Source organism: Lutjanus erythropterus, chromosome 14 (genome assembly GCF_056507025.1).
Source record: "Lutjanus erythropterus isolate fLutEry1 chromosome 14, fLutEry1.hap2, whole genome shotgun sequence".
Taxonomy (NCBI): Eukaryota; Metazoa; Chordata; class Actinopteri; order Lutjaniformes; family Lutjanidae; genus Lutjanus; species Lutjanus erythropterus.
In genome coordinates this window covers 21,700,780-21,712,898 of record NC_139330.1, presented here as the reverse complement: position 1 = coordinate 21,712,898, position 12,119 = coordinate 21,700,780, and the positions used below count along the sequence as shown (strand labels likewise).

The 12,119-nt window shown below is 40.0% G+C and overlaps 1 protein-coding gene across 22 annotated transcripts in view; it reads right to left on the bottom strand.

The window, feature by feature from the left end:
* LOC146315546 (ankyrin-3-like) overlaps nucleotides 1-12,119 on the bottom strand; it is a 162,487-nt gene that overhangs the window by 40,913 nt on the left and 109,455 nt on the right. For 19 of the 22 annotated variants that reach the window (XM_084735499.1, XM_084735520.1, XM_084735518.1 and 16 more), the window contains 5 exons: nucleotides 11,668-11,766; nucleotides 11,453-11,548; nucleotides 9,426-9,498; nucleotides 9,181-9,237; nucleotides 2,536-2,659 (listed from right to left, as the gene is read on the bottom strand). In XM_084735499.1, coding sequence (XP_084591625.1) covers nucleotides 2,536-2,659; nucleotides 9,181-9,237; nucleotides 9,426-9,498; nucleotides 11,453-11,548; nucleotides 11,668-11,766 — 449 coding nt within the window. Of the gene's footprint in view, nucleotides 1-2,535; nucleotides 2,660-3,163; nucleotides 3,569-5,330; nucleotides 5,995-9,180; nucleotides 9,238-9,425; nucleotides 9,499-11,452; nucleotides 11,549-11,667; nucleotides 11,767-12,119 lie in introns of those variants that run through there. The other 3 variants (XM_084735502.1, XM_084735515.1, XM_084735514.1) reach the window with 3 other exon arrangements.

Genomic DNA, 12,119 nt, shown 5'->3' with positions numbered 1-12,119 from the left:
GAAACACAAGTGCAGCTTTTATTTTCTCATTTCCAGCAGGATTGCCTCTCTCCCACACCTGCGTCAAAACATAAATACATTTTGCAGATATGATCGTTTTCTTAGACGGATGAGAAAATAAGGTGAATGGTGACCAGCTAAAAATGGATCTCAGAACACGACACGTCACAGAGACAGAGTGACAGACATGTGAGCACAAACAGAGTGACAGCAACACTGGGTGATGACACCGATGCACAATGGATGACTCATGGTTTGGGTTAGCAGTTTTATGGGAGGAGGGTTGGGGGTTAAACAGTAGTTCAGGGGTCACAAGGGAGGGCACCATTCACAGCTAATGTTGCCTACTACTACAACTATTACTCTTTTCTTACCTGATTCTAGGGCTAGAATGAGGGACAGGGTGCAGGAAAACAAGGAAAAGAACAAAATAGAAGAAGTGAAAAGCAAAGCATTTTGAAGACATTCAAGCATGATGTGGCTTTCTTTTTTTTTTTTCCATATGACATTGATGCTGTGCTTTTGCATGGTTGTACACTGGCTGCGGCCATAGGCACACGGTTTTCACGAGAATGTGCGTGTGCTTTGTGCGTGTGTGTAGCCCAGTCAAAAAGCAAACCATGCAATGTCGATGTCATAAACAGAAAGGTAAGGAAAAGCAAAGAACTTGCTCAGCATCATACACTCATTTATCAATAAAATACAGTATTTCATAGCATTACATTCTCACCCTTGCAAAGAGACATCTCAAAAAACAAAATGTTCTTCAGCTTTATAAGCAATAAAACAATAGCAGCAGTATACTAACATGAAAACATAACATATTAACAGTGATTATATCCTCAATAATCTCTGTTCAGTACAATAATCAGCATTCCTACTCCTTTTCAAGCACTTTTTAAGAATTTTCAAGCTTTTCCAGCACATCAAAGCTGTGGTAACTCACATATTTATATACATATAGTCAAAAAAATTATTTCACTTCTCTATAACGGATGTTATGTGCTATAAACAGCAAAAATGATGTTTTCTGTTTACATTCTACAGAAGGAGGACAAATTAAAGGAAAGCACAACAAAGTTTCATGCTTCAAAATGTGTCTGTAAATACTCTGAGTCAATGTCCAACTTATTTTATTTCTTTATCTAAAAGTTTCAAGCACTTTATCCAAAAGCAAAGAACTTTTCAAATCTTGAAAACACTACATTAGAAAAAGCTATGTACTCTCTCTATATATAGTATTTCATTCTTATTGATGTCTTTTATATTTTGGATTTTTATACTGTATATTGTCTATATTTTGTATTATTTTTATTCTTGGCATACCAGCAAACTGTCAATAGTTAGTAAATAAACAGCAGTTTGAGCAGATAACTTAATATTCAAGAAGATAAAACGTGGTCACCCACCTTTTGTATTAATATTCTAAACTGCTAAAAACAACAGTTCCCATAATCCAATTCATTACCCCTGTCAAAACTCTTTCCAATATCAAACAAACTTGTTTACATGGAATTTCTCCATTTAGTTCACTGTTTCCCTTGTTTGCTGTGGCTCGCTGATGTAAGCAGCTTCCTGTCAGTGAGTCTAGTTGTTTTTATCAATCCAACCATCACAGTGCATCTGCCATCTGTTAGCGTGGCCACAATGCACCGCGGAGCCGCACAGCACTTGTTCTGTGTGCTGATGTGTTTTCACTGGAGCCTGCCAGTTTTCCACAACATACTTTGTCCTCTGTTTGAAACTGCTGTCAGGCCTGATGTGCAGCTGCTCGCCGAGAGTATCAAAGATATCAGAGTTCAGAGAAACAGCTCATATCGCTCGAGTTATACTATGGGCCATTTGTAATCTGCGCCTGGGTTTGAATGAGGCCACACAAAACGCTGAATCATTATGTCAGGTTGAATCATTAGATGGCACCTTTCCAGCTGCTTTCTCTGGCGATTTCCATTATTCTGTGTGTGTGTATGTGTATGTGTTTGTGTGTGTAGGACAGGCTGTACATGAGATAATGTGTCCCTATACAGAAAAACTGCATATCATATCAGATCATAAGCGTGTGTGCGTATAGGTGAAAAACCACAGCATCTATACCAACTGTGATGTCACACACACTCACAGAGTTGTCAGATGAACACAATCTGGAGCTGCAACAATTAATTGACTAATCAATTAATAACTGGCTATTAAATGAATCGCCAACTATTTTGACAATCAGGTAATCATTCAGAGTCATTTTTTTAAATTAAAAATAAGTCAAATTCTCCTCTATGACAGTAAACCAAATATCTTTGGGTTGTGGACAAAACAAGACATCTGAGGATATCACCTTGGGAAACAGTGGTCAACACTTTGTGACATTTTATGAACCAAACAAGTAATCAATTAATCAATGATGAAAATAATTGTTAGTTGCAACCCTGGTCTGGACACAAAACTACACAAAAGGACAAGCTGGATCAAACAGTTGACAGCACTGCACCAGAGCACATCAGTGGTTTCCACATGTACATAATGAGAATGACAGGTGCTTACCTGGCTGAGCGGGCTCCGATGCTGAAGCCCATGTACCCCTCCTGAGGGAGGGAGTCATCCCCCAGCTCTTTGAGGTCCTGAGGCCGCAGGTATTTGTCTGTGTCCCCGGTCATCGCATCCTCACCTGGTGGGGGGGGGGAGGAGGATGAAATAATAAAACCTTCCTGTTATAACTTCAAAAGCCAATCCGGGTTAGAGATGCGATGCGGCACTTCAGGAAGAAAAACAAGCCCTCGCTGCCGACATCAGTCTCACTTATTTGATTATGGTACTTAGAGGAGGCCCTGGATCATTTATCAGCACCACTCTGTCGTTAAACACAACATCACTGCAACTGCAGAGCCCTCTGCAACTTTTCTTTTTGTCTATTCGTCTGATCTGACAGTGCCACAACAACATGAAGCTGGAGCACACAGCAGCGCGGACGCTTCACTGTTTTCAGAGGTTAGACAGTGATCATTTTAGAGAAAGATGCCAGCAGCCACTTTGCGGTATATCTGTAAAACCAAACGCAGCTCCTTTCACAACACTCAAAGACACAGAGCGCAGCGGCGCAGGGTTTAACAGCCACCGCAGCCTACGCACAATAAGCACAGAATAAGCACAGAGTGGAGAACCAGCACCGCACCTCGATCGGCGGACCGGTGGACGATGACACGCCGGTCAACGAAGCCGGCGGAGCGGCTGCCGTGTTTCCCCTTCTCCCTCATGTCCAGCTCTGTCCTGCCTGCAACACTCTGCTCCTTCACCGCAGCCCCTCCCCCTACCTTCAATACTGCCGCACTCCGATCACACACCAGCACCACCGTCAAGTTAGACGGCGTTAAAGGTAAGCGTTTCCGGTGTCAAATTTCAAAATAAAAGCAAAATAAAGAACTCTCACCTATGGCAATAAAGACAACGACCTGCTAGTCAATACTCATGAACCACGTGACCAAACCAACTCCAAAAATAACATGACTACATTAAGCATCTAAATATTCACTTAAAGTTAAACTTCAGGGATCTATTGTGCTCATGGTTACATTCATATGCCTCCATTCATTTTTTTGACAGTGTGCTATGTTTACCATAATTCATATCCCTAAATCTAACTGCATAAATTACTTACTTGTATTGCAGCCACTACTGTCTACAACAGAAATCTAGGCCTTGAAAAGTAACAACCTTTAATAGATCTAGGCTTGAAATATTATTTTTTAATGTTTAATGCAGCCCTGAATAATGTTAGTTGGGATATTTATTGATTTTGCTATACTGCTGGCAAAAGTTTCTAATTGGAAGAAAACTGTTGTGCCTGCTTGGATCAAGAATATGGCACAATGTATGCCTATGGACAGTAGGGGTGTAAGAAAATATCTATGCACTTGAATATTGCGATATTATGCTTTGTAATATGATATCACTTCTTTAAACACTGTATCGTGATATTGTGGTACATGCAAAGATTCATGTGGTGGTTTGTTCTTTATACTGTGACAGCATTCCTAAAAACAACATACCACCTCAACATATCGTAACCCCTGTATCGTGATGCATATCGTATGCCAATATGCAGCCTTAGCGGAAAGAACAACAGGTACCTTGAAAAACAAAATGGGTGTTTATGAAGGAATCTGAAAACCATTTAATGACTTTAATGCCCTAGGCAGGGTACTTTAAGAATTAAAGTAATGGTAGATCCCACAAGAAAATGGAGGCGTGTTTTGAAAATTCTGTGCAAATATTTAAACTTTTTGTCTGTTTGTCTTTCTTAGAGGTGCCACTGAATAATATTTTATATTCTGTGTTGATATTGTCATATACTTTATAGCATTTTTGTTCTGAATGCAAAGGAGACTTTGTGAAGGAGATGTTGGTGTGTGTGGGGATGTGGGGGGGCACTGTAATAAAAGTATTCAGTCATGTTAAAGTAAAAACTTGCAGTGCAATATATTTCATATTAACACTGACCTTCATACAAGAAAAATTCAATAAAGTCATTGTAAGAGGAAGTGTTGTTTATTCTTTAGTATCTTGGCTCATTCTCTGTTTGTTTGTCCTTGTCCCAAAATGACTGTCAGCTGATGAATGCTATGAACATTTGGTATTTATCAAGTTATGAGAGTGATAATAAATGCAATGTGTTTCCAGTCATTAAAACACTGTGGGATCAATTGCTGAATTACTGCACAGCTTATTTTTCCCTGTGTCAGAGCAGAATGTCGAGTCTGGAGCTTTCCACCCCCTTTTGTTGTGAAACACACATCTGTTACCACTTTTGCTATCTATTTTCCAGACCTTTGTCAACTCAAGAAGACAACTAACACACATACATAACGATTTAGAATTCAGGACAGGCTGCAAAGCTGTAACTGTATTTCCTGTTAGACTTTTATTTTGATGGTAAAGTCGATCACCTAACTTCCTGTGTTTTTCTAGCTGTATGTGTCTGACTTGACAAAACTGGAAAACAAGCGGCTCCCCACTGGCTGCTGTAATAATGTATCACCTCACCGTCCCATTCAAGCTCACATAACCCCAACACGTAGCTGACGCCACCTCAGACGCACGCGCACACTTCCTCCTCTTGCTGTAAACCTGAAGCATCTTTTAGGATTTAAAGAAAACACTCTTTGTGTCTCTCTCTACGACTGCACAAGTCAAATACAAAAAAAATAAGTGTCCACAGAAGCCAAAAGGCCGAGTGAGTCTCCATCCATCTCTACCGCCTACTGCTAGAAAATTAAACAGATAAAATGTCACAAAATGACACCCCTTTCTGCATCAACTCCTCTGATGCTCTCATTACTCACCTTTATCCACTGCAGCCATATTGATCACAACTTTTCTTCTGTTTAACGAGTTTGTATTTTTTCTAAAGCTCCACAAAACGTCCCCAGGATGAACAGTAAATCCAGTGAGAGCTGAAGACTATCAAGTGGGCCATTCAGAGCTCCTGGTGCTGCTGCTGATGGAAAAAGTTGCCCTCTCTTCACCCCACGCACTTAACTCCACTCCAACAGGCGCGTTTTTTCAGCCGGTGCGCACATTTCTGCTCTGCCGCCGTCTTCACCGCAAAGAAACAAAAAAAATAAAACTCAAAGTTTCGCGTCTCCTCGCTGCAAAACAAAACACATTACCGAGCAGAAAGAGCCACCAGTCCAAGCCATCTGATACCAGCGGTCACAGCGGAGTTAATTCTCTTGCAGGCGGCTCAGAAAAAAAAAAGCTCATCTCATTGGATTTAAAGAGAGAAAGACTCGGTGCGTCTGTGGCTCAACAGCATCCAACAACAAAACTCCGGCCGCGGGGAGTCAACAGGGGCCACGCTGAGTGTTTACCGCTCCGTGGAGAGCACAGTCAGCTGACAGGCCGTCTGAGTGAACGCCTGGGAACCTCAGTGGAGGAGACAGTGACGGAGAGAAGAAGAAAACCCTCACTGAACACTCCTCCTGCTTCTCCTTCCTCTATGGTGGAAGTCTGGCTGCATTTCAAACTGGGAGTGGGGTTCGAATAATGATGAAATAACCGTAGCAAGCATCATTTTGACTTTTTTTTTTTTTTTTTTTAATTCTTGAGCAACATTTCCCTTCCTTCTGCAGGCTGCACACAATGAGTGAAACTTGCACAAGAATAAGTGCATTTAGAACAATTACGCAAGAGCTATTTGACAGTTAAACTTATGTATGTATGACACCAACTGTGGTAATAACGTCCTTAAAGGTAATTTCCGCTGAATCTTTTGCTGAATTAAAACTAAACGTAATTCTTCTTCTTTTTTCAGTAGGGTAGGCCAGGGATGGTTGCAACAGGGGACAGCTGCAACAGTGATAGCACTTCATATGAAGGGGTGTGCATATGACTGTCTTACACTTTCATAACCATGGCGTGACACCTGAAGGAGTCTTATTGAATATTAATAACTGTTGTCTTAAAGTGTCATTCAGCCAATTGTGTAATTTTTAATGCAATGTTGACATTTTCTGAGATGTCTTTGTTATGTCAATCTGAGATCAAACAAGACAACATAACCTGTCGATGTATTTGTCATGACAACTTCACATTATCAAACTTGAAGAAACTGTTAAGCTTTATGTTTTGACATTATACTGTCATATGTGGTTGGTTTTGACACTGGCTTTCATGAGACTATTATAAGTGTCTCATTAATATTTTCTCTCACCTCAAGAAAAGTAGAATATTTTGGACTTTTCATAGAGATGTCATTAAATGTTAGAAGGCCAGTTTGACGACAGATACGGCAGCAAGGTGATTTAAAGTTTAAAGTGATGTACAAATAGCATTTAGCTAGTTTATTTCCTGCTAAAGTAGGCTAAGCACTGTCTGCTGTTATCTGTGGCTAGCTCAGTTAGCTGTGGAGCCATCCGTCTAACTGGCTGACTCTAACTAACCGACTTAAGTTTGATATAGTCAAGGTGATCATGGTCCAACAATTTGAACAATTCTTCATATGTCATCATCTTTAAATGGTATGGGTAATTAGCAGGCAGATGCAAGTTTAATAAATTAATATTTTGTTGGTCTAGTTGAAACGTTCTCTTAGAAACTGAGAGAAATGCAAATAACACACTTAAAAATGTGTCTTTTTTAATGTTTCTAAATGGAAGGTGCATTTTTATGCTTTTATGACAGTTTTACATGATGTTACTTCAAATTATACAGATGCATATTTATGCATGTATTGTTCTGGGAATGGAAAAGGCAGAATGGCCCTTAAAACACAGCAATAGGGATTGTGGAGATTCCCTGACAGCAGAACACAACAAGGAGTTAAATTGCTTTCTAAAGATGGTACAATTAGCAGCAATAGTAGTCCATAGATAGCAAGAGATGAGCCTGTATTTGCACCGGCAGACAGGAGTGACCTGTCACACTCACTCCAACCTGCAGCTTAATAGGATTGGCTCCCCTCATATAGGATTAAAGAGAGATGTGGAAACTCTTTATTTCCTCTACACACACACACACACACACACACACACACACACACACAAGCGGCTAACTGAAGCTTGTGCTGCTACTATTGGGCAAAGTAAATATCAAGGCCACACTGCTGCACAGTAACAATGCTGATGAATTATGCACACAGTATAAACAGTTTATGTGGAGTATATGAGGTCATGGATACTCTTTATTTATTATTGGTAGTGATAATAACACACTGAATCATAGATGTGACAATGAGGATCTTCATCATTCAGCTACAGCACAAAAAATCATCCTTTATCACCTGATATGTGTGTGTACGTAACTTGTTGAGTCTGGCTGTATCACCTGACAGAGAAACTCCACACCCCCCTCCTCCCCTCGACTGTCCCCTAAGCAACAACCCGTGAACAAGCTCATCAATTTTACAGGCCTGTTGGCTTTGTGGTTCCAAAACAAAGGACAGACAACCGAAGTGGGCAGCCTGAAACAATGTGACTCCACTTGTACCATAAACTTGGCAGTAGTGTTTGGTTCTTCAGTGCTACAGCAGCCACTCTGCTGCTAACTATGATATGACTAATCTTATGTAATTTATCAAGGTTTACATACAGTGAAAAAAGATTATTCCATTGAATGTATGCAGGCATCTTCACAGTCTGAATTACACAATGATTATAATGATCTTGTTCATATTTTTTCACAATTTCTCCTTCAAAGAGAAGTTAGGATGACACATCAAAAAGTGTCTTTGAGGAGGAGAATCAGCAGAATGAGAATGAGGGTGTGAGAGTAGTTAAAAATAACAAATGTGTTTTTAAGTTGCAGTGAAAATAACATCAGCAGTGTCAGTTTGCGAACAGAGACGGGACACTGACAGAAAAACAAACCAGACTCTAGGATAAAACGACTCAATAATGTTTGCCGATGGTTTTCTCAGACAAAATGGAAATAGCTGAGACTTTATTCTTTGTCCATTGATGACAGGCTAAGAATCACAGTAAATAAATCAAAAACAACCCTCACAGAAATATCTGTTTTGTCTGACCCTCTTATTAGGTCCTAGGATGAGAATAACCCTGCCTTCAAGTGGTCTCGGAATAATCAGAAAAATGAGTTCCCAACTCAGGAAACACGTGGAACAATTCGGAAAGTCTGGGAAAACTGAGTGACCTAGAATAGTTAGTTATTCACGAGCATTAACCCTGAAAACAAGTCAGGTGAAGCAATATTTTAGTGGTTTTAGGGAATGTACCAGTGCAGCAACAAGTCTGGGACAAAATCGCTTTGTAATATAAAGCCTCAAACTGTCTGAGCAGACTCGAATAACAACAAGGGATGCTAATCTCAGACAACCCATCACAGAAGCCACAACAAGAACAACAACAACCCTACTCTTTGTAATGTCCATGTTGTTTCCACAAAAGCTCATGAAGAGCGCCTTCCCAGTTAGGGAAATGGGACCTTCCAACAAGCATGTGCATGCAAAATAATTTTACATCAGCATTAGGCGGATTTGTCATTGTTAATACAGAATTCTTTCAGCTGAAAGTGTGAGTGCTCAGGCTGTGTACTCTGATGAAAAGCAAAGCTGAATAGTAGTACAGCGAAGCCTTGACAGTTAGCGCTTCTACGAGGCGGGTGAGTTCTGTTGAAGTGCGTTATCTTAAAGCAAAACAAATGACAGAACGGTGGCGGCAAACTGGTGAGAAATACCTTCATCGGCATCTGAAAAAGACTCCTCATTGAGAATTTCTGGCACATTGGCCCGGACTGTGTGATTTGAACACACACATACAGTGAAACATGCAAAATGACACACAGTCAAGTGTATGGACATCATGCAGTGTTTTGATATTACTTTTTAATACTGAAATCAAGTCACAACAACATTTTTGCAAGTATCAGCTAAGTTGATTTTAGAGTTTAGAATGACGTGAATAAAGAGAAAAGTTTCATACCTTCATCGTCTGACATGTCGAGGAACTCATTCATGGTTTCTGGGACGTTGATTTTGTGTTTTTCTGATGCACTCTGTAAAATTGAAAAGTAAATGGACAACTGAACAATCTAGTTTTCATAAAAGAATATTATATTGCTAAAGCAGATTTATTTTCTGGAAATAAACCTGAAACTTTAAACCAGTTCTAAAAAGAAAATATGAGTTACATTGCTGTAGTAGGTTTTAAACAGATGATTATTATTATTATCAGATGATATGATGACATGTCTGTTTGCTGCATATTTACACACCATCTTAAACCTTAAAACTATGCTCCCTAATATTATTAAAGGACCAATGTGTAAAATTTAGTGGCATCTAACAATGACTGCAAAATCCTCATCTCTCCCTTTTAAGTGTGTAGGAAACAGTATCTTTGAAACTCATGCTTAACGTAAAAGGCTTTGTCTAAGGCCAGTGCTTGTTTTGTCCATTCCGAGCTACTATAGAAACATAATTGTGCAACATGGCTGACTCCATGAAAGAGAAGCCACGCCCTCTGTAGAGATAAACGGCTCATTCTAAGATAACGAAAACACAACAATAATTATGCACCAATGAAAACGTACTTCTAAATATTATATTCCACTTCTGCAGTATTGTGCCAATAGAGCCCCCTAAATATTACACACTGGACCTTTAAAGCATCCAATAATGCCACAAATCCCCACAATTCCTAAAAAAAAAACTCAGTGAAACTTACAAATGACTTTCAACAAAGGAGCACTGAGCTACAAGGAAAATACAAGGATTATATCATGACAATAAATCACTTTGAAAGTCTTATATCAACTAATGACACGTGTGGCCTTCACATGTATTTTCTAATATAGACATTAAACTGAATCTTAGCCGTGGCCCCTGTCACAGTAACAAGTAATATGTATGTTTGAAGGCCATTTTACCCCACGTAACTGAACAGCAAAGGTGCCACAGGCTGCAGACGTAGCTTCAACAGACACATAAAACAACAGCGGAGGCCTCTGCATGCTGAATGACAGATCAATCACACCAAGGTGTAGGCAAACGACCTTGATCTTACTTCAGTTATGACTAATACATCTGCTGCTGATTGTGCAGGATTCTCAGTGCCCTCTCTGTCCGTCTCCTCACTCTCCATCGCCTTTCACCTCTTCATCATCATCCTACCGCTTCTGTTTCTTTCCCACTTTCACACCCTTCTCCCCCCCTCCCACTACCCCTCCCAGACACGTGTGTGGATCAGATTGTTGGTTAGTGACCTGGTCTATTTGAGGAGAAACCTTAAGCTCCAGTGTAAGCCCTCTCCCTCTCTCTCTTAATCAGGATAACTTCACGCATGTGACACAGCGAGACTCACTGACTTACTTGCCGGCTGATTTGCAGGATTCACACACTGACTTCGCTCGCAGTTCGCTGTTGGCTGACTGGACAAGTTTTCAATTGAGCAACAAGTCGGTCACACTATACAGTTCAATACAGCTGCTCAATAATTTTAGAGGTTTTAGTCCAATAGTGACAAATATGTAATTAGGCAGTTCAGTGCCAACTTTTTGAGAAGCAGCAATGCTCTTAATGCAACAAACAACTCAAATTTTACTGCTTTTCACACACTGTTCACATACGAGGGGACAGTCAGTTTGAGATACACTGCTATACACACACTGTCCACAATCATCCTCAAACACCTTCCCAGTTTTACTCTTCAACTGTGATTATCTAAACTGAGTATGGTGAATTCTCACTTATAAAATGTCCTTATACAGTCTCATTTTTCCTGGGTACTTAACAAATATGTAATACAAAACTCAGGGTTAAGAAAAGTCCGCAATACAATATTTATTGCAATATCAAAAAACAAAGAAAAATTACCACTTGAAATAAATGTCCTTTACTAAATAATAACATCCCTACTCATAATACCTAAAGTCATCTGAAATGTATTGGTGGTGTGAAGGACATTTTAGGCCTCTAACTGAATAACATGTTAACAGGACAGTAGCTCACCATGGCAGTCAGATTTTCATCCGTCATGGGCCTCAGAGTGTCCACCACAGAGATGTACCCAAGACGACAGGCGATGGAGAGGGCAGTGTTCCCATTCTGACCGGTGACAGACCGACAGGGAGTTATTCACAGGAGGCACAAAGAAAACACAAAGAGCTTTCAGTATTTCATCGATGGTTGGAGCATGTGTGTGTCCAGTGTGTTTGTGCACTGACCACGGTGAGCTCGTTGGCTGAGGCCCCGTGCTGAAGCAGCAGGTTGATGATGTGGGTGTGGCCCTGCTGAGCTGCCTGGTGTAGAGGAGTGTACCCGTTCTGGACAGAGACACACAAACACAGTCAGGGAAACAGAGGAAAAGTGTTAATATATTTGTATGTAGCATTGGGGAAACTACTTTTAAACTGTTTACCAAACTATGAGATACTAAACAATTACATCTTACATCTTAACTTCTCTATAAAACGAAAAACTATATTGATTTGACTGAATTAAACATTTTGCATCTCATCATAATCCATGTAGTCACAGTCTACTGTACAGTCATGTAACTGGATTTAACCGAAGGGTCTTAGTTGTGGAATGACCCACAGATGAGAAGAAAAAGAAACACAAGTTTGTGGTTTAAGGAGAGAATAGGGAGCAATTGCGAAATCAGAAAAATGTTTTT